Source organism: Paralichthys olivaceus, chromosome 14, assembly GCF_024713975.1.
Source record: "Paralichthys olivaceus isolate ysfri-2021 chromosome 14, ASM2471397v2, whole genome shotgun sequence".
Taxonomy (NCBI): Eukaryota; Metazoa; Chordata; class Actinopteri; order Pleuronectiformes; family Paralichthyidae; genus Paralichthys; species Paralichthys olivaceus.
In genome coordinates, this window is record NC_091106.1 from 10,795,706 (window position 1) to 10,823,160 (window position 27,455).

The 27,455-nt window shown below is 40.1% G+C and overlaps 1 protein-coding gene across 28 annotated transcripts in view; it reads right to left on the reverse strand.

The window, feature by feature from the left end:
• Nucleotides 1-27,455, reverse strand: part of LOC109630696 (neurexin-1a) — a 245,071-nt gene that overhangs the window by 112,762 nt on the left and 104,854 nt on the right. For 10 of the 28 annotated variants that reach the window (XM_069538551.1, XM_069538536.1, XM_069538532.1 and 7 more), the window contains 7 exons: nt 25,606-25,632; nt 18,759-18,881; nt 17,348-17,729; nt 15,279-15,469; nt 14,419-14,592; nt 12,791-12,817; nt 10,351-10,470 (listed from right to left, as the gene is read on the reverse strand). In XM_069538551.1, the coding sequence (XP_069394652.1) occupies nt 10,351-10,470; nt 12,791-12,817; nt 14,419-14,592; nt 15,279-15,469; nt 17,348-17,729; nt 18,759-18,881; nt 25,606-25,632 (1,044 nt within the window). The remainder of the gene's footprint in view (nt 1-10,350; nt 10,471-12,790; nt 12,818-14,418; nt 14,593-15,278; nt 15,470-17,347; nt 17,730-18,758; nt 18,882-25,605; nt 25,633-27,455) is intronic. The other 18 variants (XM_069538535.1, XM_069538533.1, XM_069538531.1 and 15 more) reach the window with 3 other exon arrangements.

Consider the following 27,455-nt stretch of genomic DNA (forward strand, 5'->3'; position numbering starts at 1 on the left):
GTTGACTGAAATCTGGCTTCCACACGCTCCATCACATTAAAAACTACTACAACAGCCACATCCAGTTCCCAGACCTGAAGGATTGGTCTGGCGCATGCAATGATCTTTTGTAATGAATGATTTTTTGATAAACATCAACCACTATGTCTCTTGAATGAGCTAAAAGGGAAACCTCCACTGATTTATACTCAAGGTTGCTAGTGGGGTGGCAGCTCCCAACACTGAATATCCAGTCTCAAATATCTTTCGAGCTTATTAAGCAGGTTTCCTCTCTAAATCAGTCAGTCAAGACAGCTCTATTCCTGGGACTGACTTTGGCTAAGGCAGTGAGTGATCTATGTGTGCTCTCCCTCCTTGCTGGCTGGCGATAAGAAAGGATTTGAGTTGTGCCACACATAAAGTCTGTCCTTTATGCATAAAAAACTTCAGAAGTTGGTTGACTTCAAGGACAATCCAGATGGAAAAGTACTATCGACCTCCCCATGATGGTGAAAGAGAGATGAGTTTGCATTGTCTAAGCCCTTTGTGCATATTGTTAATAATACTCAAAGCACGGAGCTATGCTCAAACATACTAAGCAGTTGTTTGTTTGCTATGGAGACTGGCTGGCAAGCCCCTTGTGAAACTAAGGATTGTACATTTGCTGCGTGATGGCATTTCACAAGTTTATTGAGAGTCTCCTGTAGATGTACTTCAGGCAGAATGCATATATGTCCTCTAGAGTATTGCACCAATGTGATTTTTTAAAAAGGGGTCTCGGAAATAAAAGATTTTTATCTCTCAACCACTGACTCCAAAAGAGGTCTGCACTTACTTTAGTTTGACTTTCACACTAACACCACAAACTAGAAAACAATAAAATGGAGTAACTTGGTATAAAATGAAATGCTACAGGATTGCTACAGGGCATATGTTACACAAATTAAAACAACAACACAAGCCCACATTGAAGGCTTATACAAAAATCACCATGCTTTGGTGTTTGTCCTTAGGCTTCATTGAAGCTCAATTTAGAACTGTGGAAGGTTTGTCAGTTACCTTCTTCATATGAGCACTGGCAAGATTCTTAGCAAATTAGCACCTAAACTCCCAAGTGAAATTCCATCAGTCTTTGCACAAAGTGCCCAAAAATGACATCTTTATGTTTTCTTTCCTCTAGTGGCCTTGATAATTATGAGGGGAGCAATTAACGAAGTCCAGCAACAGTACTACACAACAACAATAAAGTCCACATAGGCAGGAAGTTAGGGTTGATGGATTGGCAAAGAAAACGTTGGGTTTTATCATGGGAGACTGCTGTTTCTTTCCCGTTTCCTACAGGCAATAATCCTGCAGTTTTTTAGGCACGGCCACAATTGTTTTCTGAGCCATGACTAATGGGTATGTACTGTAACAGTGACAGCTGAGCTGCCATGACCTTAAAGTATTTGTTGTAACACAAACCTTGATATTTCCATAAACCTAATAAAGTTGTTTTTGTGGCTAAACCTGACCAAACTGTTACCATTGCACAAACAAATAATGTCACTCAGTCGTTCTAAAGGGAATGATTTTACTTTTTAATTCTGGAGGACATATTGACAGTGTTATAAGGTATTGCTGTGTCTACTTGCAGGTGCTTGATTGGCTTGATGGACTCGAAGTACATTGCACTGCTCAGAAAGTAGAGACACTGATCCTGTGCAGCAAAAATGGTCCGTCTGCAACTGCACCTCCTGCAGATCCAACCCACTGGTCTCATCTCAGCTACCACAGAGAAAACGTATCTGCCTTTAAAACTTCATATGCTCAGCAGGTAAGAGGTATCATCTCGAAAAGCAAAGTTTGAATTACCAACAAATACACACAAATATTTGAGTATTTTGTTGAATTTGTAGTAACTTACTTACATTTTGCTGAGATATACTTTATCTATTCTCTTTTGTCTGCCTCTACTAGACATGGGTAACATACATTCATAAACTGCAAATATATATCATTTGTTTCCAACTAAGCCACAATCAACTGCTTCTTGTGTAGCTGTCAATGAGAAATTTGATTACAATGTCCATCAGCATCTGAGTTTGCAATTCAGCAAACTAAAATCTCATTTTCTACCCAATTTAAATACTTCTTCCAATGAAATCATCATTTACAGAATGTCCACAAAAGCAATCTAAACTTTTTAAATTGTTACATACAAGTAAGCATTGTTTTAAAGGGATGTTTTAAAAGTCTTGCTACAGTTCTCCTGAGTGCCATGTTCAATAGCCTGAGTTTATGAGAAAGGGGAATATTTGCAGTGTCAGTGTATCACCCAGCAGGGCAGTTTAGCAGATGTTCTGTCTTCGAATCAACACTTTAATTAGTATTGTGTTGTGGAGAAACAACAGCTTCTTATTTCCTGTCAACATGCCCCCCCAGGCTACCAATTAATAAAAAACACCTCAAACATTAGGTTCTCACCACTGCACTGCAATGAGCTCTAGATGAGAGTCTGATTACAACAGAGATCACAATGAGGACAACTAAATGTGCCTGTGCATCACTCTGGTCTGATCACGCATTGTTCAACTGACGCAAAAATTATGTTGTTGAAACTCTAATAAAAGCACCAAAAAAGCTGTGTCGCAATTCAGGGGCTACATTTGAAGACTGGATGTGCCACAGCAGTGTAACTTGTTTATTCCATTTCGAAGTCTATTCCAAATTTAGTCGGCAAATGCGTCTATCCGTCCCTAAGTTTAGAAAGCTCCAAAAGGTGGATCCTTCTTTGGCCAACCTGTCAAATAATTTATTGCGCACTGGAGACTAAATGTTTCTTAAAGAAATAATGGCGGCAGCATTGGCTACACTTATACATGTAAGTATCAAGCTTCAACTCAACCAAACACCTTAAAATTACGTGGGAGAAATACTTTTTCGTGTTCAACTTCAACTGCAGCTCTGTTGCGAGGCGACAAGAGCGGGACAAGCTGGTGATGCAAATCTTGGAAATCCTCCAAAGACCTGTCCATCTCACTTCGGTTCGGTCTTTGTGGGCCACTTGGATCACAACGGCCGCCTTTTTCGTAGACTGTGTCCTTTGAAGGCCACAGACCCTGACTGATTCTGTGTTACTGAGGGCATCCCGGAGCTCTGTCACACCATATGAGCAGCAGCATGGTCTTATGAAGCCGTCCAACATATGTCAGAAACTGCTGCTCCTCCATACTGATGTCACTGTGCCAGCAGGAAGCTACAGTACATCCCATAATAAGTGTCGTGTGTGGTGTCCTCACAGCTGAATTCCATGTTTCACCATCAGTCAAGCAAAGAATTGAGTTGAATCCATGAGCCTTCAGTATTCTACCGAACCGGCTAAAAAGCATTAGTGATTCTGCAGCCCTCCCTGCCTGGGTAAAGTTACAGACGTGTTACAGCATCCACAGTGGGAGGAAAAGGAGACCGGGTTTCCATGCCAACAGCCTTTACCCACATATGGCAACTGCTTCCTGGCACAGAAACCCATTTAAATGCAGACACTCAATCAGCATGAGGAAATTATTGGAAATATCTAGGACAGAAAGTGTCCGTGAGTTGGACGCAGAGGAGGAATAAGTGAAAATGAAGGAAGGAACATAAAAGAGGATAAAATGACAAACCCTCCTTAAGACTCATGGCAGTGATAGAAATGTTGTGGAACAGACCCAGTCAGTATTCATTTGGAACAGCAAACAGCATCTATAGAATATATCTAAGAGCAAATACACAATTCTCTATTTGGCTCCAGGCACTGACACATACAGCATGAGAGGCATGAAAGTGGATCTAAACGTAGCATAACTTCAAATAAATGGCTTATTTCAAACAGGTTTCTTCCTTTTGTCGTAGAGGAGCTTTTGATAAATATAAGGTTAAATATTTTACTATGTTCAAATGATAAAATATTGCTTCATTAAACAAAATAAAAAAGGATCCGTAATTTCCTCAAACAGCTGAGCGCTGACGTTTCACCAATCATTACTCAGACCATAAATGGTGCATTTGTTTGGGGACTATTTTCAGCAGCAGATTAATACACATCTGGCTCTGCAGCCAGTGCTGTGTGCGTGTGTGACTGACTAAAAAAATAAACTGCAGTGCTCATGTTGATGGTGATGAAGGAACACGCCACCCAGTGCGGCAATAGTGCGGTTCAGTGATGTGTTGTAATAGTTTTTGGAAAAACAATGGAGGTCATGGCTCAGTGGAAAAAGCTATATCACGCTCGGGATACACACACAATACTTGTTACTAGGATTAATTCATTGTTGGTTCTGGTCTTTTCATAGGATTTGTTGACAGTAAAATCCACTAATGAATACGACCAGAATTATTCATAAAGACCATTAACATGAGCACACAATATGCAGTTACTCTGACTATATATATTGCAGGTATACACATAAAGTAAATGTTGATTACTTATTCATATACTTGTAATATTTATAGAAAATGAACATTTTCTTTATTGATTATCCAGAGTAGTCATTTAGTTTTGTGCTGGCTTACAACAGATCAGTTCAACTCTACATAGGACGTGCTGGAATGCTTGCACATTTTGCGTGAAAGGCCACTGAAGTGAATACACAGAGGCACTTAAGACTGATTCTCTCATATCTCGGGGCACAATTGGTTGTTCGAATCCAGGCCAAGCATTCAAAACACACTGAAGCTCAAACATTTTCAGAGCCGGGGATTTCTTTCACCGGGCTGCGTTAAAAGAGGGCGACGTCCATGGCAAAAGGGGACATTACTTCCATGTGACAGCAGGCTGTTTACTCCAGTGCCTCGTATCCCCTTGGCCTCACTACTGGACCGGGTGTCTCCTTGTATTGATCGAAACCAAACTAAGTGGTCTAATCCTTGCATGCTGCCACGGACGAATGGGACAAAACTGTCTGGAGTATTTCCTGCCCGTGTCTGAGTGTGTGTTTGTGAGTGTGTGTGTGTGTGTGTGTGTGTGTGTGTGTGTGTGTGTGTGTAGAACCCTCACAACTGTAATAAAACACGAGTGCCCTATTTTATAAGACAAGAAAATTCCAGGAACACATCTTAAGATAGATACAATAGATTAAATTGGGACACATAATTAATCTTGTAATATTTTCTCATTTATTTTTCTTAAAAAGAAAAACATAAGAAAACATATGAGGAATACTAGCACACAGTTGGGCCCCCTGAAGTATTTCTACTCACAATACATAACTGTCAGAGAATTTCACCACTGCGGATTGGTTTCGCTCATTTTTCTGAACTTTCTACATTCTCGGTTCTCCTCGTTTTAAAATATTTATTTGAAATTCTTGTGTTTGTGGACTGATGCAACCACTGTGTGCGGCCTCCTCTGTTTAAAGTAGTTGTTCTTGGACTACCTGCAGTTGAGACAGACAGAATTCTTCACTTTATTCCGTGGGTGATTAAGAAAAATCAGACTTGTGTCTAATACAGGTCACATAGTGGATATTGAGCCCAGGGCCCAGACGGACTCTTCTCAAGGTCTTATGACACAGGAATTAGCATTGACTCAGACACTTTAGAAAGCAAATAAGTAGGGGACCTGTCTTTTGGCCCCTGGGCAGAGACAATGGAAACGAGACCCACACACAAACTCCATTGTTGATACAATATTGACATGGCACTAATGGCCCTGGCTATAAGACGGACTGGATGAGCAGTCAGGCGAGACAAGAATTGCGTGAAGGTCCAGACATACCCTTCACTATAGCCTTTCCACGACCCACTTTAGCCTAACAGCAAACACCATTCTGTTTGTCTCTGTACATTACACTCAGACGCTTGACCACTGCAGGCAAACTCCCTCAGGAAGTCTAGACTGGAGTTTTTAGTCACACACACAAGCCACCTTCTGAATGAAAACTAGAACACTTCTTCAAGCCCTATTGGACTTTATCGATACAACAAAATACAATGTGCAACAATAAATCGTCAGATTTAACCCCTGCACGCTGAAATGACATGAAAAGAGAGATTTGACTGTTGGTTCTTCAGCTTTGCTCAATAAAGTGTTTGCTCAATAGACTTTGTTGAACAAATCTGAGAAAGCTAAAAGGCAAAAATCTCAACAAAGGTTGTTGTGAAGTCATTTCAGAGTTTGGTGGTCAACTCTGATCTTATCTTTAAGATGTTCCTGCTACCAACCAGCACCTGATATCTAATAGAGGCAATGTTTTAGCAGATAACCACACACAGCTACATACAGTCTATGTCCCCTACATGCCGTCTGTTTTTTATTGGTCTGTTTGTTTGTCGACAAGTTTACACAAAAGCTATGAAAGTTGTCGGAAGGATGTGGTATGGACCAATCAAGACTCCATTTAATTTTGGTGCAGATTTACCTTTCACTGTCTCTAACATTGCGAGATTGGGTGTTTTAGACATTTTCCCTCAAAATAATAAAATATCTGGCTAATTAGAGGGTGTAAATCTATAAGTGTAGCTTGAATTCACTTCAGGGGCCTGTGGGGTCTTGGAGGTATAGGCACCAGCGAGTGCTATTTGAGTTCCTACTGGAACCAAAAGCAGCTGATTGTGACGAGCGAAACACGCACTTAACACCCTTCACAACCGTCACAAGTTAATTTCACATGCATGATGATCTCAGAGAAATCTGATTCATCTTGGCCATGGTCTTGTATTTTGATCTACTGACTGTAGCCATGCAGTGGGGATAATTGGTTCAATAAATACAACTCCACTGTGTCCCCAGTTCATTCAAGAAAAAAAACACACTCACACACACATCACTGGGGTGAAGTGTCCGGGAGCGATGATGAAGAGAAGATGTGAAGATTGTTTTTTATATCTGTGCCATCATCTCGACGATCATTCTGAAGTGAAAGGTGCAGCGCTGTTCTGAAAAGTTGAAATACTTTTATCATAAAACACTCAAGGCACCGCCCGAGAAATGATGGATCGCTCTGAAAAATGAAACCCGCTGCAGACTCGGTGCGGAAACACGCAATGCATATTGTAGACCGTTGAGGCTGTTAGTCCGCATCCCCCATAGGACAAACCAGTGGAAACAGTCAGTCATGTGCATGTGGCCATAACTTCCATTGTAGTGATTTAGAGGACTTGTCACTCCACTGTAAATTCACTTCCTCCTGTTTTCCTTCCGTTATTGTTAAAAAAATGATGGCGAGTCAATGATATCCCATTTCTCTTTGAGCAGATTCAAGCCTCGGAGGAAAAAAAAAATATTCAGAGTCAAGAGTAAATCTGTGTTCGGAAGGAGTATAAAGTAATTTAGCATTGATGTCAAACCAGCTTTTGGGATTATCTCCCAAGATGAATACACAATATTTCAGATGGCATATTCACTTTGTGTTGAATTCTAAGACTTTTAAAATATATCTGGAAATATTCAGTCCGTCAAAACTTATTATCGTCTCAGCCCACATATCTTACAAGGTAGAATGTTCTTCACATTGGCTGCTATCTGTGTTTGATTTATTTTAATTTTTTTAATTAATTAAGTGTTTCTTCATGTAAAAATTGAAGATGTGCTAAAAAAATAATTGGATTGGAAGATTCTCACCTGCACTGGAGTTGAATCTTAAAAAAATAATTTTCACCTGCAGGGAAAAAAAAGTCAAAAAACAATTTTCTGGTTAAAAAAATTTTAATTTTAGAGTCAAAGAATAAAATGGTATTATTCAGTCATGATATCAGTTCCTCTGTGAATTGTGACTGACAGCTGTACAATTCATCCTGGCTGCAAATGTTATGGGGGGCCAGGAGCTGTGAAATGGAGTTTTTCTCCTTGTGGGGCGGACGGATGCAAAGACGACCCACTGGAGAAATATCTGGAAATGCATCGAGCTTCCATGGAAGTTCCTTACCGGAGACACATCGCTCTGTTGTTAATTGCCTGCATTTCAGCTTATGCAAATATATCTGGTAAAGAGTGATATTTTCCTTGGAGACGCTTCTCTTGTTCCCTCTATCCCCATGACAATCCATCAGTGCAGATAAAACCCAACCATCCCCAGCTTCATTTTTTCCTACTCATAGATTTTTCTTTAGCAGACTCAGGCTGCCTCGCATCACTATTCTGAAGGACTTGTTCAGATCAAGCGTAGTGAGAGCGATTTCTTGGAGAGTATAGCTTTCGTGGTCACATATGGCAAGTCCCCCAGGCCTGCACATTGATCCATCCTATTGTTTTCCTTATTGTCTTGTCAGATCAGCAGGAATAATGAGACCAGCTCTGGTGATTCCACTCAGCAGGTAGAACACTTTTTCCTCAGATATAATATATGCGAACATGTGTTGTAAGCTGTTCTGCTCCCAGTGCTGAAACAAGCTCAATGGGCCTGCTCAGGATGAATATGTATGACAGGAAGGCAAAAGAGACAAAAAAAAAACTGCACGTCTTCCCCCTCTAACGCAAAGGGAAGGTTCACAAGGAGTTCGCCATCAAAAATATCCCTTAACACCTCCAGCATGAGCCCTGCTCCTCTGTTGATCCAGATGCGGTTTGAGGAATGAAAGTGGGAGTAAAACGAGGCAAAGGAGGGCTGGGACCAGGACGAGCCACGCTCACAGCTCACACCACATGAACGGAAGAATCCTTTCAGTGTTATCACCGGCTGCAGATATGTTCAGGCTATGAGGCTGCACAGGAAACTATTAACACTTTCTCTTGATAACAAAAGACGGGACCTTATCAGGATGGTAGAAGTGACACGGAATGCATTAACATTTACACCGTTCTCTCATCTGCTTCATCCCCCGAGTGCTCACTCCGTTCCTTTCTCTTTAATGCAGTTCAGCACTTTGCCCATTCACCCCTTACTGTGTGAACCGCTGCAGAAGAAAATAATGACCATTCCAAATCCCCCTGTGCATGTTTGGCATAAGGAAGTAGCCCATTTTCTAAAAGCAGAGCAAGACATTAGCCCAGTTCTCCCAAAAGCTAAACATTAATCAGTAAATAGTCCCTAAAACAAGATGCCCATTTAAATGTCTTTAAGAGAGATTAATATCACAGAACTTTTAAATTGCACTTTGAATATTTAGTGTGGTGTGTGTGTGTGTGTGTGGTATAGTCATTAATGTTGTAGGGACCAGTTTTAAAGAGTCACATTATAGGGACTTGTCTTTAACATGGGGATAAACAACTCACTATGACGTAAATCATTACATTTCAAAGTGAAGACATGCTTTAAGGTCAGTGTAAGGTTACAGTCAGGGTTAGACAAGTAGTAGTAATGGTTCAGGTTAGAGAACGTCTACAGGGAACGAGTGTAATCTCCTCTGATCTCATGGAGGCACGACTGCTTCTGTGTGCGTGTGCCTGCGTTATAATTGTCAGTCGAAACGGGGCTTGACAGGAGCATCCTGGTGGCATTAAAGAGCATCTTTATGTAAATGTAATTTCTTTTTTTGTTGCTTGTTTGACTTGCTGTTGATGTTTTATTTAGCAGAACACAATGTTTGTTGCTCCCTCTAGTGGTGCAACCCTCAAACTTTAATGAGCTCTCTCACTGAACCGTCAACCAGATGTCACAAACGCGGAGGCTTCCACCCATCAGAGTTTCAAGCAGCTCTCGACTCCCTCCACACAAGATTTATTCAGAGCAGAGATGCTGAAATAAAACTTGTGTCAAGCTCCTTCTAACTGATCGAGGTTACAAGTCATCAGTCACCAGTGAAAGTAGATGGCACAGTTTGGGGCCTCTTTACTTAGTCTGATCGGAAAGTTTGCAAGAAAGCAAATTATGTGATAAATCTGGCAAACTCTGCACTCCTTTAGGACACAAATATAGAACGCAGACAGGAAACATCAATGAGCTGGAATAAGAATTCCTTGTGAATGCGCAGGATAAAAATGTCTCTGCTGCTGATGATAACACCCTTTAAACGTCTAGCACCAAGGTCTTCCTGGTTTTTAATGAGCCAAACAGATGGAATGAATCATGCATCTAATGCTGTAAGATGTGCATGAGGGATGTCATCTTGTATGATTCATCCGGACTAAAAAGAACTGAGGAGACCCACCATTTTATGTTATTGAGGGCCTGTGCAAAGTCAATTATAAAAAAAACATGTTTACTATGTGTCTTCTATATAAAGACAGACATATAAATACAACCTATTTGGAGTAATCATATCACACTTTAGTCTTATTGACTGGGATTCACACACATAAATACAGCACTTGTATATGCAGCCTTCAGGGACAATTTAGGGCTCAGTGTCTTTCCTAAGGACACCTCAGCATGTGGACTGGAGGAGCAGGGGATCGAACCACCAACTTTCTGGTCAGAGGACGACCCTCTCTACCTCCTAAACCCTAGAATTAAGAGGTGGAAGCCATCCTACCGTCATTACACAATGGCCCTCCGAACGTGGTCATGCTGCAGTCACAGCTGAAGCCCTCCCACTGCTGCAGGCACACGCCCTGGTTGGCACATGAGTCCTCTTGGCACGTCGTGCTGGGGCCTGGATGTGGAGACAAACAGCAAGGCGGTGAACAGACCTTTATAACACGAGTGTGTGCAGATTGAATTAAATGTCACACACAACGTACAGACAATAGGCTTCTGCAGACGGAAGTATACACAGGAGTTACATATCTAAGACAACTGTCCGTTTGGTCTCGTTTTTTTATTGTTATTAGAAAAATAGGTACCAGTGTCCAAGTGTCTAACTGGCTGCCTGAACCAACTATTCATTTTATAGTTTCGTTAAAAACCACAAATAAATAATTTAACATCTGTTTACGTTGGGCGTTTGTACTGTACAGTAGTGTATAGGATTTATACTGTGTCTACATCTAACGTTGCCTGACTATTGTTACATCCCTCAGAGTCAGCAGTAAATAGTCGAAATAAATTCCGTAGAGCAGTTCTCCTTTTCTTCTTCAAACCGTCTCACATCCAGAACAATCATTTGGACACATTTGGTCTTTCACACTACGTGTTACTACCAGCGATGACAAGGTCGCAGGATAATGAAGCTCGGTTGATAAGCAGTCGAGTCGTGACAAATCCATGTGCTTTTAAACACCAGTGTAACAGTGACTTCAGATGTATTTAAAGGGAATGTCACTTCATGAAGCCAGTTAGACAGAGCTCAGGTCAGTTTACAGTTGTACAGGCAGTAGCTTCTGGTGAGTTAGTTCATGTTAGTGGAATGACAGTGGTTAGCATAGATGACGGTTGTTATCATGTATTTTATTAAATGACTTTATATTTATGGGATATTTCAACAGGTAATTATGTTAATTATGGTTAATTTTTAGAACATGTTTTTCAATCATAGTATTAATTTTCAGCATCTGGATGTTTGAACTACATTCATGACACCTAAACTTCATTAATGAAAGACACTACAAGTAGCATTCCCCCATTTTATCCCGTAATAAAGATATTTGGTTACTCAGCTTATGTTGGACACATTAAACCTCATCTTTATATATACGTCCTTTTTTCTAAAAAAAGAGTATCAGCTTAATAAGCGTTTGCTGTTGCCCACTCACACTGATGAAAAGAAGAAGCACAAAGCTGTACACAGCGTTACAAGAAACAAAAGAAAGACAAAAAACAATGCTTCATGATTTAAATGTTTTTGAAATAATATCGTCTTCATTTTATTTGACTTTACTTGGCTTATGAGTCAATTAGCCATTGAGAAAGCTATGTGATGGCAAACTTGTAAATATGGTTAGTTAATATAAGAAATAGTTACTAAGGTACAGAATCACATGTTCCATTAGAGTTTCCCATTCACATAATGTTTTCTGATTAGTACGTAAAACATGATGCAGCTATTAATTGATTTAAATAAAGGACCAGCGCTTAGTGACAACTAGTGGTGAGGTTGCAGATTGCAACTAACTTAAAATTGAACACTTCACCTACACCCAAAGTGTTGAGGAGAATCTATTGTATTGTAAAAACACCAACAAACGGATTGGTTTGTCCTTTCTGGGCTACTGTAGGATGTGATGTCTATGTAGATATGAAGGCATCATTCTAAGGTAATGAAAAGAGAAGGATTTTTAGTTTCATGTGATTATACTTGAGTGAAATAATAATAATTATTATAATTATGAATTATATTATTTTCAATTTATGCCAGTAGATGCCCCTAAATCACACTGAACTTTTAATTTGAAATATATGTTGATGTTGTTCTTTTAATTATGAGTTTAATAATATAATGTAGTCATATTCTTATTTACTTACAAAACTATATCACACCGTTTAAAAGCTATTCATTTTGCAAGACACCTTTAACTGTTAATTATTAAAACTTGATGCTTGATGTGGTTACAACATGGTAGAGAATGCCAGAGACCATACGAGTAATGTGGCATTGATAAACATGGTACTTACAACAGCAATGATGAGTTTAATTTCAAACATTAAAGAAGTTTGAATTAAAACCTCAGTTTTTTATTTTAAAAAAAGTTCATGCAGGAGAAAACACTGTTATTGAGACTATTGTGAGTCATGCAAAAATATCATTTTCATATACAGTATGTTGACATTTAAAAAAACAAACGGAAAACAGCAAAGTCCAATAAAACTGCATAGACCATGTTGTGCAAATCAAAGTGTGAGACCCATAGACCTTGATACAAGAATGGTACTTGTATTCCTATGGAACAGAAGTCCATATGTGCAGAGTGTGTGGAGGTAGAGACTGTGGAGAAGTGTGTGCAGGGGGGGGGGGGGGGGGGGGGGGCAAAGGCATTACAGATGCAAAGAGGGGAGGGGGACATCAGACGCTGGATCAAACAGACAGAGCTATCTACCTTGCAAGTCAGCTTTCATCAATGCAACTTTTGTCAGCAAAATAATAGGAAAGGAAAAGGCAAAGTATACCAGCTGTTAGTAAAGCACCAAGACGTCAGAGAGACTGATGAAGCAGGAGAGACGAAGACTAGTGGAGGGTGGGTTTGTCCTCAGAAAAACACAGAGTGGGGGGAAGTGTCGTATATGTAGAGGCCAGGTTTACCCAAACCGCATCTCTCAAAAGAGTCAAATTCTCTCAAAATGGCATCAGTGTTACGTCCACATAGAAGAATCTCAAAGTGAGATTTAGATAAAAATGCCATAATAGAGTAAAGACGTAATTTAATGAGGATAAAGCCGTGTTGTTACAAAAAGAAAGAAAGAAAAACAACCTTTTTGTTTAGGGAATAAGCAGCAAGAAGAACCTGTGCTCACCATAGTTCCTCTTCTTTTGAATCCAAAATCTTCAACCAACCTCAGTTTTTCTTGAGAAACTAGGAAAGGCCTTTGCATATCACATGTAACAAACAATAACCTGCCAGTCAACCATGACCAAACATTCTCCACAACAGACTGTGTGGGTCTCTGTGTGGAATACACACAATTTCTTCAACAATCTCAATACTCCGTTGTACATCAGTAATATTACATATAAGTATGTAATTGTTAAGTCATTGTTACTTTGAAATTTAAAGTATTAGAAATACTGTTTATTCCTTCTCATGCATGCTGTGAAATGATCCTGCTTCATTCAGCAGCTCTGTGCTCTATGCTACTGACTCCAGAATCACAATCCAGTTCATTGCATCATCATAGATTCCATTTTACCACTGAGAGAAACAGTCGATTCTGTGTGATACACAACTTAATCTGCAAGTTCTTCAGACCCACACAGCACAGGGTGCTGCATTTGATTACATTTGTTATGTTGGAACATGAAAACATCAGAAGTTGTGCAGTCAATAGAGAAAAAAAGAGCAGATGAATTGTGAAATTAAACTAAGTGAGTGACGATGAAAAATAAATCAAATATTGTCTCTGGATGCGGCGCGCACATTAGACCGGGCAAATGATATTCATGCATGCAACAAAAGGCTTCATACATAATTCAAAAGGATTGCTTCTGGCAAACTCTCAGATCCAACAAGCATGCACAGAGCAAAACAGAATGGGGATAAAATGAGAAATAACACTGGCAGTACAAATATGGCCGAGAGAATAATCAGATTATGGCCAAGTGAAACGGAAATGATTGCCTGTAGAGGAGTGTCAGCGCTTGATGCATTCTAACGGAATACTAACACACTTTAGGGATGTTGCATTATGTGCCACAGGTTGGCGGGGTGGGTGTGCTTCACGGTGCACGTGCGTCCTCGTAGGACAAGTGTGAGAAGAACAGGAGGACGGAGCTGCGACTGCAGAGGTTAGTTCATGGGAGAAAATTCAATGAACTCAATTAATAAAGTGATTACAAACATCTCTCATTTCTAAGCTTCCATTAATAATACAACTAATAAAATCCAGACTAAAGCTTCAGTTTAACTTGTAGTCAACCCCAGAAATAAAACAAGAAGTCAAACAACGAGTTTCACAGCAACTCATCACTGAGAGAGATGAGTTAAAAGTTTCCTTGCGGGCGACCACTCACCTTCACACCCTCTCTCTATCTGACCCACGCAGTCGAGAGCGTCCGACATCAGGTCTGGGAGCCGCCCGTTCAGATCCACCGACGCCAGACAACCTTGGAAACCCTCCTTGGCGTGCACCAGCTTGGGCAGCTCCTTGAACATCTCCTTCGCCACCCCACCAACGTAAAGATTACCTGTGAGGGAATGAGAAATATGACAACGCTGACCCCTAGTGGATAAAGGGAAACATGGTGCAGAGCTCAGACAATGCTGTTTTAACCACATCATTTTAAAGAATGCTTTAATTGAAATTTTCCAACTAAAGAACCAGAAGTTTGATTCATATTTAATAAATGGTGAGTTGCATGAATGAGCACAAGGGTTAATTTAAAGAAAAAAAATCCTAATCTTTATCCAGTGATATTTCTTGCTGAATGCTGAATTTTTTAATGCCTAAATAAGAAATCTGTCAAGTACCTTGCACTGACTCATTAAATATTATTAATAGCAACAATGACAATGTTTCAAGGTAGAAAATAAATGAATTCCATATCCTTCCAGGTGACAAGGTTGTTAGGTTGTTAAATTATATTTCTTTCTAATTACCCCAGGTTGGTCTGCCAGTCACAAATGTTCGTTTCTATGAACTCCCAGCTCCACACACCATTAGTGTTGGCTGCTGAACAGACAGCGTGCTGAGTTCTTGCTCAAGGTGGTAATGAGTGAGAGCCAAGCATTACTTTTTCCCTCCAAACCCCCAAGGCTTTATCCCACTGCTGCAACCTTTCAGCCACAAAACCTGCATTTCTCACCTCTAGGCCTCCGCTGCCCCACTTTAATGACACCTAGAAAAACACAGAAATGAACTTGACCAACGCACCCTTCAGGTCCAGGTTCTTGGCTCCTGTGGTTGTCTGCGTGGTGATCTTGGTATCGATCTTGACAGTGTGAAGGTTGTTGGTGTCCCTGGAGATGATGACGTTGTGCCAGTTGTTGTCGTTCAGGGGCTTGTTGGAGTTGCCTTTAATCAATTGGGCTCCGTTCCCCAGGTCAGACACATAGTGCAGGTAACTGGCGATACAACCAGGGGGACAGAGGAGGAGGGACATGAAACAAATATGCAATAATATTGAAAACACAATTGAATACTTTGCCACGCAATTAATCAGGTCAATTTAAAACCTTTATTTGTCCGTTTTAATAGACAAGACACATCACGCTGTAACATACAGTATAACAGAGTATAAGGGCCACCTACAGATGAAGATGAAGTTGTAATATTCGGAAGAAAAAAGCAGAAATTTAAGAGATAAAGTTGATATCTTCAGATTAAATAGTTGTCATATAACAAGAATAAAGTCATAATATTGGGAGAATAAAGTTTTAATTTTACGATGAAAAAATTATAACATTACCAGAGAAGAAATTTTAAATTTACAGGAATATAATTTTATGAGAAAAAGGTTAATTTCAGGTGTGGGCATGTCAGTCAGCTTGTCACCTGCATTAAAATGAGGTAGGTGGAGCTTCTTGTTAAATTGTACTTTAGTATAAATTTTACAAATGAAAATACATCATATTTTGGCTCATCAGCCCCACATTATCAGTAGTATCAGGACTTTGAAAAGATTGTTTGAGAAACTGTCTATTGTGCAGAAAGAAACAAGGAAATTGCCTATTTTGTGGATATTCAAAGAGGTTTTGTAGTTTCTCAAGAAACAATGAAATTGGTTCAAAATGTTGGATCCAGAAGGAACGAAACTCCAGCGAGCCAAGGTTCTCCTTACGGATTATTTCCTAAACATTTTTTTCATTCTCTTAATATTATGACCATCTTCTCAATTCTGACTTTATTCTGGAAATATTTTTTCTTGGCCCTAATACCCCACCATAGTAACAAGACAAATAACATAAGTAAAAAAGTCTAATGGAAGTCTAATGAACCTCTGAAAAGTGCTGTGGGAGTGTGTGCGAGTTCACATGTTTTGATATGAGAGTATCAGCGAGTGCAGCTGTCTAAAAAGAAGCTCAATAGATGGCAGGTTGCAAAGGCTTCCTGGCTGTGCTGAACTAATTGGTCTTAAATTCTTTGGTTTACGGGCAATTCATGACTTACATGCTCATTTTAATTAAAATGCTTGCCTTTAATGTTTCACATGTTGAATAATACCTTAACTTCAGGCACTACTTAAAAGAAGGTCATAGCTGCACTTCAGCAATAAGAAATCCAGCCTTGTGTGGCTGATTCCCTTTTATGTAGTGTATTTGTGGTGCCTTCATGAAGACTTGGAAAGAACAGTAATAGCCGACAGCTCTTTCAGAGAATATTCTGGCACGAAGGTGATAAGAAAATTATTTTAATTCCCATAATAATGGCTTAAAAAGCTGTAAAGAACTATATTCTGTTTGGAAACTGTCATATAGTCTGAGGAGCTGCATTATTAAAAACATAATCCAGTTATATGGATATTCTTACATAAACAAGCATCCTGCTGCACTGGAATAAAACTAATTCAACACAGTTCACAGCTTTTTCTGGGTCTTTACACCTGGTGGCAGGTCGGTGCTCCATGAATAGAGTCGTGTGTGTGTGTGTGTACGTGTTTGTGAAGGCAACAGCTGAGCGGTAACCGTAGCCTGAAGAGTGACAACAGCTACATTAAATCATGAATTCCGCCAAAACCAAATCAGACTTCATCTACAGGAGGAAAAAATAAAGTAGAGGCAGCACCATTGTGTCAACAATCATCTTCGGGCAAAGTGGCACAGAAAAGACAAAGCAATAACTGCTAGTGGACCGAGTATAAAGTCAAATATCCCAAAAAGAACAAAATCTCTTAAAATAGCTACAAAAAACCCTGTTACAGCAGTTGAACAAGACGTGAGTGTAGATAAATGGGAGAACAGATGAAGGTTGTGCTCTCGTATTTGAAGTGAGTATTCACTTACCCTTTGACCAGCTCCACCACGATGAAGTCATTCCCATCCCCGCTGTTGAAAAGGATGAGGCCGTCCGAGGACGTGGTCTTGAACTGAAAGAAGAGGTGCATGGAGTAGTAGGCCTGCAGAGTGGTGAGGGTCACATAGCTGGAGCGCGACTTGAAAGTGACGGGGTCGGCGATGATGTTCTTGAAGCCGATCATGGCGTTGAGCTCGCAGTAATCGATGTCGCCATTCTTGCAGAGGTCTATGTAGGCCATGCCGTTGAAGGCGAGGCTCTGGAGGTGGCCGATGAAGTTGGACGGCACCATGGGCAAGAAGCGCTTCTCTGTCACAATGCCCGTCTCTATGTTATGGAACTCCAGTTGGGTGTGATCGCCCGCCATTTGACCTTCGGTCAGCAGAGGAGGGGAAGGGAGACAGGACGTTGTTGGGGGTTTACGACAAATAGAGTCACAATTCTTTGATTCCAGACAAAAAAGAAAATAAATATACCTTAATTTGTTTTTCATTACTGCAGCCTTTCTTAATACTTGTGTAATGAAAATGACTAAATTCTATCATTATCATTGCGAAAGTATTTATCTAATATTAAACCATTAAGTTAACTTCACTTCAATATTTCAGAAAAAACTGTCTAGATTTGTCTAGACTAGATTTGTTTGAGGATGATGTCAACACCAATATTAGCGAGTAAATAATGTGTGATAGAGATAAATTGGCCGATTTAAATTGAAGTTATTTATTTATTTTTTTTAATGGTAAGGATTCCTGAGATGTTGTAATCATACTCTAATGACAAAGAAAGTGTAAATAAGGTTTGATATTATTCAGTTTAATCAAACATTCTATTACAGATAATTATAAATAAAAAGGAAACACTGATACAACCAAATATAAAGAATTTGAATTAAGATGATAAAACATATATTTTCCATATTTTAGGTTCGATATAATCATGAATACACATTATTCTTCTAATACTGGAAAACGCTGTTTATTTTCTGTGAAAAGCTTTGTTGGCTGAAATATAAACAACTCAAATAAATATATATATTTATATATTTAATATATATATACATTTTATATTTATATAAAATGTAAACATAAATACACATCCTATAAGCATTATTTTGCCCATTAAAATAAAAGTTTTCATATCAGCAAGCACTGATATTTGTATCTTATGTTAAATGTAAACAGGAATACACTTCCTTTTTGCATTATTTTTCCTATAAGAAAAGTTTACATAAACACTGATATCAATAAATCATGTTGGCTGAGAAGTTGTATTCTGTGAAAGAGTTTGTGTCTTACCTAGAATGTTAAACATCGAAGGCCGAGACATGTTACGTGTTATTTAAATTAACAGGAGGAAAAACACAGTATCTGTCAGAGGAGCAGAGGGTGTGTGAAGTACCTTCTACAGGCGGCAGATCGTCTACGGTCAGTTTCAAACTCTTGCCCCTTCTGAACACACGCACCGTGTGCCACTCATTATCGTTCAGATTCTGACCCGCAAATATAGTCTCTGGACCTTTGCCTGCAGGACAGTCCAAACAGCGGTTAACACACATGCACAAACACACACACACACACATAATAGAGAGGCTGAGAGAGAGGAGATATAAACCGAAAGGAGGACAGTGTGAATGAGTTAAGTAGTTTGACAGAGACAGAAAACATTAAGGTAAACATAGTTAATGGTGCAGAAAAACACATCATTCTGACTTACATTTGCTGCACTGCACCATTAGACAGAGAATCGAAATTTACCAATTCATACTGAACACTGTTTTCATCACACAAGGAGGGAGGCAGTAATTAAGGTCACATTATTATTACCAACTCTGACTGTTCTTCTGTTAGTGCACATACTGTCTGTGTGGTTTTACTTCACTTGAGAAACAGGGGATAATTTGACTCCTCATTAGAGTCGCTCTCTCATTTCTAATGTTTTATTTCCCATCAAGCCACTTGGTGGCAGCAAATAACTACGGCTTCAGCAGAGTGAGACACTTAAACCTGAACATCACTCTCCCTCCTGTTTACCTACCGACAGTGCAACGCAGTATTCGATTTCTCTCATGTCCATCAAATGAAATGAAATAATGATACGGAAAACAATTCTTGCATAATAGAGGCAGTGTGTCTGGTGGTGAAAAAAAAGAGACAGGCCATTGTCACTGGAAAATGCAGGAAATACAGAATGTGATTTTCGTCTGAAGCTTTGACAATGAATGAGGATTTGAGGAAAGCTAAAAGGAGACATGAAGCTGCACTAACACTGTTTAAACCCTACCCACATTATATTAAATCAGGAATCATTAAATCTATATATTTATATATAATAACAAAACGTTCAACTGAATATTATTTAATGAATAACAATACTTTAAATCTCTGGATCATTCCTTCACTGAATCCTGAACCCAGCAACTTAATATTCTATGACATGTGTCACTGCCAGCGAGTCGTAATGAAGATGTCACACGGAATCACACTGTGGCAAAATTAAATATTATTCTGCATAATCAAATTTGAAATCACAGATACGGCATTGTGACTTTAATGAATCCTAATGATCTTATGAGCACTAGAAAAACAATTATCCCCAGACACATTTCTGCATTTAGAAATTCCTACAAAGGTCCAACTGGGGTGACACACATTTTTTTTTCCCATGCAGCCTCCATCTTAGAGCATCTTTGAATTGCTATATGCTGTAGCTGTGACGTTCCCCTCCAGGGCACACATAACCAAACACACCATTGAGAATTGAACCACTGTGACAGCTTTCAAATTCCCTGGCAGCAGACTCCTTACCCACTGTGGGGAGCATTTCAGATGGGCGCCAGGTTCTTTCTCCTGAAACCCCATATATGGCTATTTATTTCCTCCGTTTCCTGCAATCTTCAAAGCCCCCTATGCAATGTGTATGCAAATCTGAGGGTGCCAAAGTAGCGGGACACACTCAATTGCAGAGGCACAATTCTGCTTTGTAGCACTAAACACCAGGGCAGGATGGAAACCAGACGACTTGTGAAGGATTAAGGACGCCATATGAAATAATGAGAAGGAGTTGGACTGCCTGCTTGATCTTTGCCTTTCATCATCCCGTCCTTGCTTCCCTTCAAGGAGGAAAAGAAAGGAAAGGTGTGGAGGTCAATCATATTAAGCAACTGCATTCCTGCACCACATCCACAACTGTAGCGCCTGGCTCTACACCTGTTGAGCAGTTCTGTTGTTCAAACTAGAACCTGGCAGACCTGGTACTCTGGTCCAACACGCAGGGTGTCGTCTACCTTGGATGCTGTTGATGTGGTGAATGATGAGAGGCTGCAGTGTGCCGAGATGGCAAAGCTAGAGTATGCTAGTGGAGGTTGGCTGCAAGGGCTTTCTTGCAACATCCACCATCAGTGAGGAATCCATGGACCAATCGTCATGGATCAGGAGGAGGGCCCAAATGGGTCCCAAGATGTTAAAGGCATACACCCAGGTCTGATCAGCATGTGGTGGGTCTGATGATAATAAAGTACACAACTGGTGATATGTCCTTAGCATCCACTGGTGATCCCTGACAACTACTGGTGGTGGGCAATGTATCATCGAACCTGTGCAGAAGACCTTCAAACGTACAAGGGATATTCACCATCTTGTCCTAGGTTTTAAAAGAAGGGCTTTCAGTCCACTGTCTGCTGCGTCCGGCCCTCTCTAGTGCCCTCACTGATGGTGATCTATCTGCTGTGATGGATCTACAGTGATCTCTCCCTGCCTCATTGACTTCAGGCCCCGAGGGGAACAGTGGAGAAGTGTGGCACGGGGCAGCATGAGAAGATGTGATTATCCAGTCAATCAGCTCTGGCTGGGCTGGATGACAGGCCTGATACTGGTGCTGCCTGCTCCGACACTGTGACTCACTCAGGTGGAGGAAAAAAGAAAAAAGAAATCTTGCTGACGAAGCAGCACGCCGCCATCGCTACCATCAGCACACACTTCAAAGCTGCCGCAAAGGAAAGCATGCTGCCACGATAGACGACCTGCTTGTCCAATCAATGCATTGCTAACTGAAAAACCTATGGAGAAAATGTTTTAGCGAGCGGAGGTTAAATAGTGTCAAAACAATAAATAAACTGCTGTTTCATGCTCTTTGCATTTGTGCTACAAACCGAGGCTGCTCCGCACGAACACGCTGAAGGGTTGTTGCTCGATCTAACTGCCATCGCTTCCCTGAGATGTGAGTATTTTTAGCAGCGACTGCGTAATCATGTCATGTTAACTACCTGCTGGCATGACAGGAGAGTCCCTCAGCCACGCTGCAACTTTGGAGGATGTTCAATGTTTATTCTCAGCTCTTCATTTAAGTTGCTCATGTTGTAAACAAGGACTGCTCGGCTGACATTCTGCAGCCTCTTCGTGGAACTAAGTGATAGCAAACACAAGAGAACGTCATCGTAATTACTCTGTATTCTGAAGCACCTCACTGCTTTTACTCCATGGTATATTGGAGGTGGTTTATTGTTCCTGAAGAGTAGAGTAGTCTACTTTTTTTGGAGCCAGAGGAAGATATTTTATGTTCTTATGTGAGCAGTCAGATTTGCTGCATGAAAATAGGTGCACCAAAAAAGATCAGTGTTAGATTATAAAGGGAAGGGAATTTTTTAAATATACTTTTCGAGCATTTCTCCTTTGTTGTAAGCGTGAAATGCGGCGAGACAATGGGGGAAGACACGCAGCAAAGGGTCAGGCATTCTCTATCAGTATTTTAATCTGTAAGAGTTAGACTACTGCTCTGAACACACGATTTTTTCATCCTACCAGTGTATATGTTCATGTCAATTTAACTTAATGTCTAATGTTTTATCTGTTTACTAACCACATAGATTTTTGTGGCCCACTGAAAAAAAAGTGGTATTTTAATAAACGTTTGCTTTCTAGCTCGTATTTTAGTGGTACTCAATGTATAGCATCCACATTTGTAATGAGGACAATGTTTTTTCATACTAACCACAAGATCACAGTGCATTAGCTAATAAAAATCAGTTTTTGGCAGATAAGAGCAAGTTTCCTAAGCACCCTCCCTTTAAATCCTCTCGTCTATCTTTCAAACATGCACACTGGTGTAATATCCATGAAAAAGATTCCCCTGCATCTCTTGAATAGGTCAAAAATGAAAGATTGATGCGTGTAAAAGATCAATTATGAGAGACAAAGTGCTCAAGAAGGTCACATAGAGAATCACCACATTGAGTTACCCTCATCTCTGCATTCTGGCAACAATCTAAACTGTGATTATCCTGCAGTTGAAGTAAATGAATAATACAAGTCCATCATGGAATCTGTCACAAGATATTTTTAGATCACATTTTTAGTTTCTTGTCACTCAGTGCCTGTTAACAGTCTTTAAGTCGAAGTGGCAGTGTTTTCTTCAGACAGCTCTGGGCAGCCCCAGGGAGCCGAGGTCCCTAATAGACAGTGATGTGTTCTTTGAGTTGCTACTGAAATTCTTCATCCACCAAGCTGACCGGAGCTGCAGCGCCTGACAAGACACATTAATTAACACTGAAAAAAAATGAGGAGAAAAATAACTTGGAGAAAAATAACAACCTAGAAGAAAAAAAATCTAATTAAGTGAAAATGCACACACTGGCTTAATACACTTCTTTCAAAGAAGTTCATTAAACATTTTCTTATGGCACAATTAGGTCTGGATCTATTAAAGAAAGACCTGCTTTTTTTCTCTCCACTTTCTCTGCTGCATATTAAATGTTGATAGAATCAAAATAATTTCACTTCACGAATTATATAGCAGCTTAATCATGTGACAACAATTCTGAGGACTGTTTTGTATGTGACTGCAGGTTAAATATAAGAGCAAAGTGAATTAAGAAAATGTACACAAACAGAATTAAGTCCATTAATAACACGTCAACATGACGTTTGTTAAAAGCTGAAACAGGCTAATGCTGTGTAGTAATTTTTAACAGCCTGTGTGAAAACATCCAGCCAATTAACAAACTCTACATGCAGCCTATTTATACCATTTGATGCTTGTGACTAAAGCAACTATTGAATCGACCCTGGTGAATATCTTAAAGATCATCTATTTTATTATGTTTTCCTTAAACCAGCCACTAATGCTGAACCTGGCAATAGCTTTTTTTTTTAAAAGATGATGCACAGAATTAAATTGATATTAAGGAATATGGACTGTAACAGTGACCAGCCACTTTTAGAAAGGCTCTGGTTCTAGAAGAAAATTTTCCAGTATTTTTTTCCACTGACATTTAAGAAAATCCTTATGAAGTGGAAGCCTGAAACCACCAATGACCAGCCACCAATGAATCATAAAACATTTGATTTGGAGCAGCAACAAAAATAAGGTAAAAGGTACAAAACTCGATAAAATAATTCTAAGGAATCATGTATCCCATAAACCTTTGTGACTACTCCCTTTCCAATGACTTCTTGAAGTCAACTTTGTTGTAGAGACTTTCACTCCTTCAGAATGTTTTCCTAATCTTGCTCTGTGGTTAACGTAATGTAACACTGAACCATCCGATTGTAGCCGATATTTCATGGTGATGGATGTTTCCATGGTAACAGCAACCCCCATTATCACAGCCTATTACACCTGAGGATTGTGGGTAGTGTAGTACTTCTCCTTAACATTGGGAAGAAAACACATATTTCTCCGAATACAGTTGATATACAGACCTGTGGCTTCTTCAGGAGCTTATAACATTGTTTCACAATCTCGTGGCTGGTGCTCAGTCTGCCTGGGACTGTTACAATATTATGGCTGATAATCAAAACCTTTATGCAGAAAATTAATGGGTTTTTTCCTTCTGGAATAACACTGCTGAGATCTATCGGGTAATATTAGCTGAGAAAATTATTAATTATAGAAAGAAAGTAATCAAAGTAGCAAATAACAAGCAGTGGAATCCACGCATGCACAGATTATGCCTTCATACCATCCCCATAAGCTAAGAATGACCTTTTAAAGCACCGGAGGAGGGGAATTAGACCTTAAAGCTTTGTATTTGCATACACAAACAAAGGATGCAATCCAAGATGCATGAACAATGCTATTTAGCATTTAGAAAGGTGTTAAGAAGGGCTCGCTAGAGGTCACATCATGTGATTGTCTGCGGGGGCGTTTTTGTTGTGGAAGTCTCCGCTTCTCATCAGGCAACGACCTTCAGATACTTTAAGACTTCACACACCAAAAGATCAGAGACTCATGCTCAGAGAACGACTCGTCCTTCTATACAATATGTGACACTGGCAGTGTATCACTGAGGCTAAACTGTCTAATTTCTGTTGGTATTTACTGATACTGAGAGCGTGTCTGTCAATTCAGAATCGTTAAACAGGAAGAGTGCTCACGTATTATGACACCGGAGAAGTAATTATTAATTCATCACTGTTCCTGAATAATAAATGTCAGGGATATTTACCTCCCAAAATATTGCAATGTAACCTCTTTGTTCAAACACACTCACACTCACACACACGCACACACACACACACACACACACACACACACACACACACACACACACACACACACACACACACACACACGCACACACGCACATGCACAGTCAATCCCACAACAAGACCTATTCTCTCTCCTCCCTCTTCATCCCTTTCTTTCAGCTCTGTGAGGCAGGTTAATGAGAATAATAAAATCACACTCTGTATTTCCTCTGCGCCTTGAATGGCCTCATCACTTTACAACCGCCGTGAAATACTGAAGAGGAGAGGGAGAAAAAAAATGTGAGGGAGTGACAAGGGAATCGTGCATGTCTGAAATGCCTGCGCTTCCAAATCATGCGTTTTATATCAGCCTGAATACATGAGTGAAAAGGTTCGTTAATTAGAAACAACTCGGTGTGTAGAATCGCTGCCATATTTGGGTTTGTCATTAATTCAAGCCTCCCTCCTTTTCCTCCCCTCATGCTTATTATTCTCCAGGACAGCTGATGCACGCAGCAGCAGCATCATGCAATTCTTATGTACCCATAACTCTTTGAATTGGTATGATAAAATGTAATGTCTATGTCAATGCAAGGTGCAAGTCAGATATATTCCAGTGCACTGATTAAACTCCTCGGCTTTAGGATACTTTAATGTGGAGATCATAAACTGGCTGCGGGGGAAGAAACTGTAAACAACACAGCTAAAACATGACATGTCCAGAAACAGAGTCAGAGACGAAGAAGAGGAAGAAGAAGAAGAAAAGGTGAACAGTGACTTACTGGAGGTACAGTTAATCCTGACACAATCTAGATGGGGAAGAATAGATGAGAGATAAATTCATCTTTCAACGTTACAGCTGCAGACATCATTAAAACACACAGTCCACCCCTCTGGGGACACACACACAGACCCTGTCCGTCCTCTGGTGCTCTCACTCGTGGCCCCTGCGAGCTGGTCAGAGCTCGGCAATGCAGCAGTGCCAGAGGAGCACAGCGTGGCCTGCATCAATAAAGCCATGTAAAGTCTGGAGCCATTGGAGCTGACGTCCAGTTATATGACATTGTTCGTTTTGTTTTTCCCCTGTAGCCAAACAATGTTGAGTGCATGCTGGGAGATTTCTGTTAATTTGTGGGATTTGATCGTCTGTTCAGTATGAGAGCATCAGATTTTGGTCAGGGTCAGACAGGGCCAAGTGGAAGGTGTTTCTGATTGTATCCACTTCTGTCTATCCTTATCTATCCATCTATCTGTCTTTATACATTTAGTCCACTGCATTTATCTGACAGCTAGAGCTATGTGTTATTCTGCAAATTATAATTTCATATGGAAAGCATACATGCATTATTATTATATACATTTTACTACCCTCTACAATATAAAACACATGTTACTGCATTGGTTAATATGTAAACAAACCAATATTGATAACAATATCTTGTAATAGGGACCATTTTGCACAATGTGTATTTTAACTTTTTTTTTTCTGATAAGGTAACAATAGTAAGACGTACTTAAGTAAAACCTTTAAGGCAAAATTTCTAAAGTGAGATTTAGAATGATGAAAATGTTGTATTTAAAATAATGGTGTTGATACTTTTATACTTCTCCCACCTTTTGAGACAAGTGGAAACAAACAGCAGCAGCAGTAGTAGCAACTAATGATGGCCTAGTCGTCATCTCTGCCAGTACAATAGCAATCTAATCTTCTAGCACACAGCAGTGCCTTGTAGACTGCCACTATTTCTGTCTCTTTTTTTTTTTTACCTCTCTGTTTCCTAAGGCTTAGCTTGTGTCGTGCTCAGAGAAAGGTGACCCAGATCAAACTCCCCTCTCTTCCTTCCCATTTGGCCCTGCCTGTCGTGTGTTGTCAACCACAGCAGAAAAGTGGTCGCAAACAGCCAGAGACCAACACCAGCCACCAGCCTCACAGGGAATGCTCTTGCTTTTTTTTGAAGGAGGGACAAGAAAGACAGGGGCTTCGAGATCTGATGGCTACAGGAAGAAGTAAAAGAAAAATAGACCTCTAATAACACGTCAAAGATAATTCAAAAATAAAAAACAATACGGTGACCTGTTGCCTTAATCAGAAGGCATCTGTTTTTGGTGTTGCAATGATCTAACTTGTGAGCCTCGTCACTGTCTTATCGAGGCGGGACACGTGCTTCCTGGTGGTTTAGAGCAGACACAGACTGTCTGCTTTGTATGCATGGCTAAACGGGTCCGCTTAGGGAGCCCATCTCTGTTTAGCCAGTGGAAAGGAGAAATAGATGACTATCATTTATGCGGCACTGCTCTGTTTGAGAGAGATCAAACTTTTCACAGGCATCATTGAATCCTGTCCCGAGCAAATAAGTGCGCACACACACATGCACGCCGCATATTTAATTCCATCCTCGATTTTCTGTTTTTGCGTAAGGCGGAGGGGAGGGGTGGCGGCATGTCTTTTTTCCTCGTGCTAATTTAGGACACATTTGCTGATTTCCTTGGCAATCATGCATTTTCCCCACCCTACAATAATTAAAGTGCAGAGGTGAACAAATGAGTGTGTGGGTGCAACTAAGGGGCCTCATGTAACCACGAGCTGAGAGGGGGTTTGATATTAAAAACACACAACTTCCTCTCCAGAAGA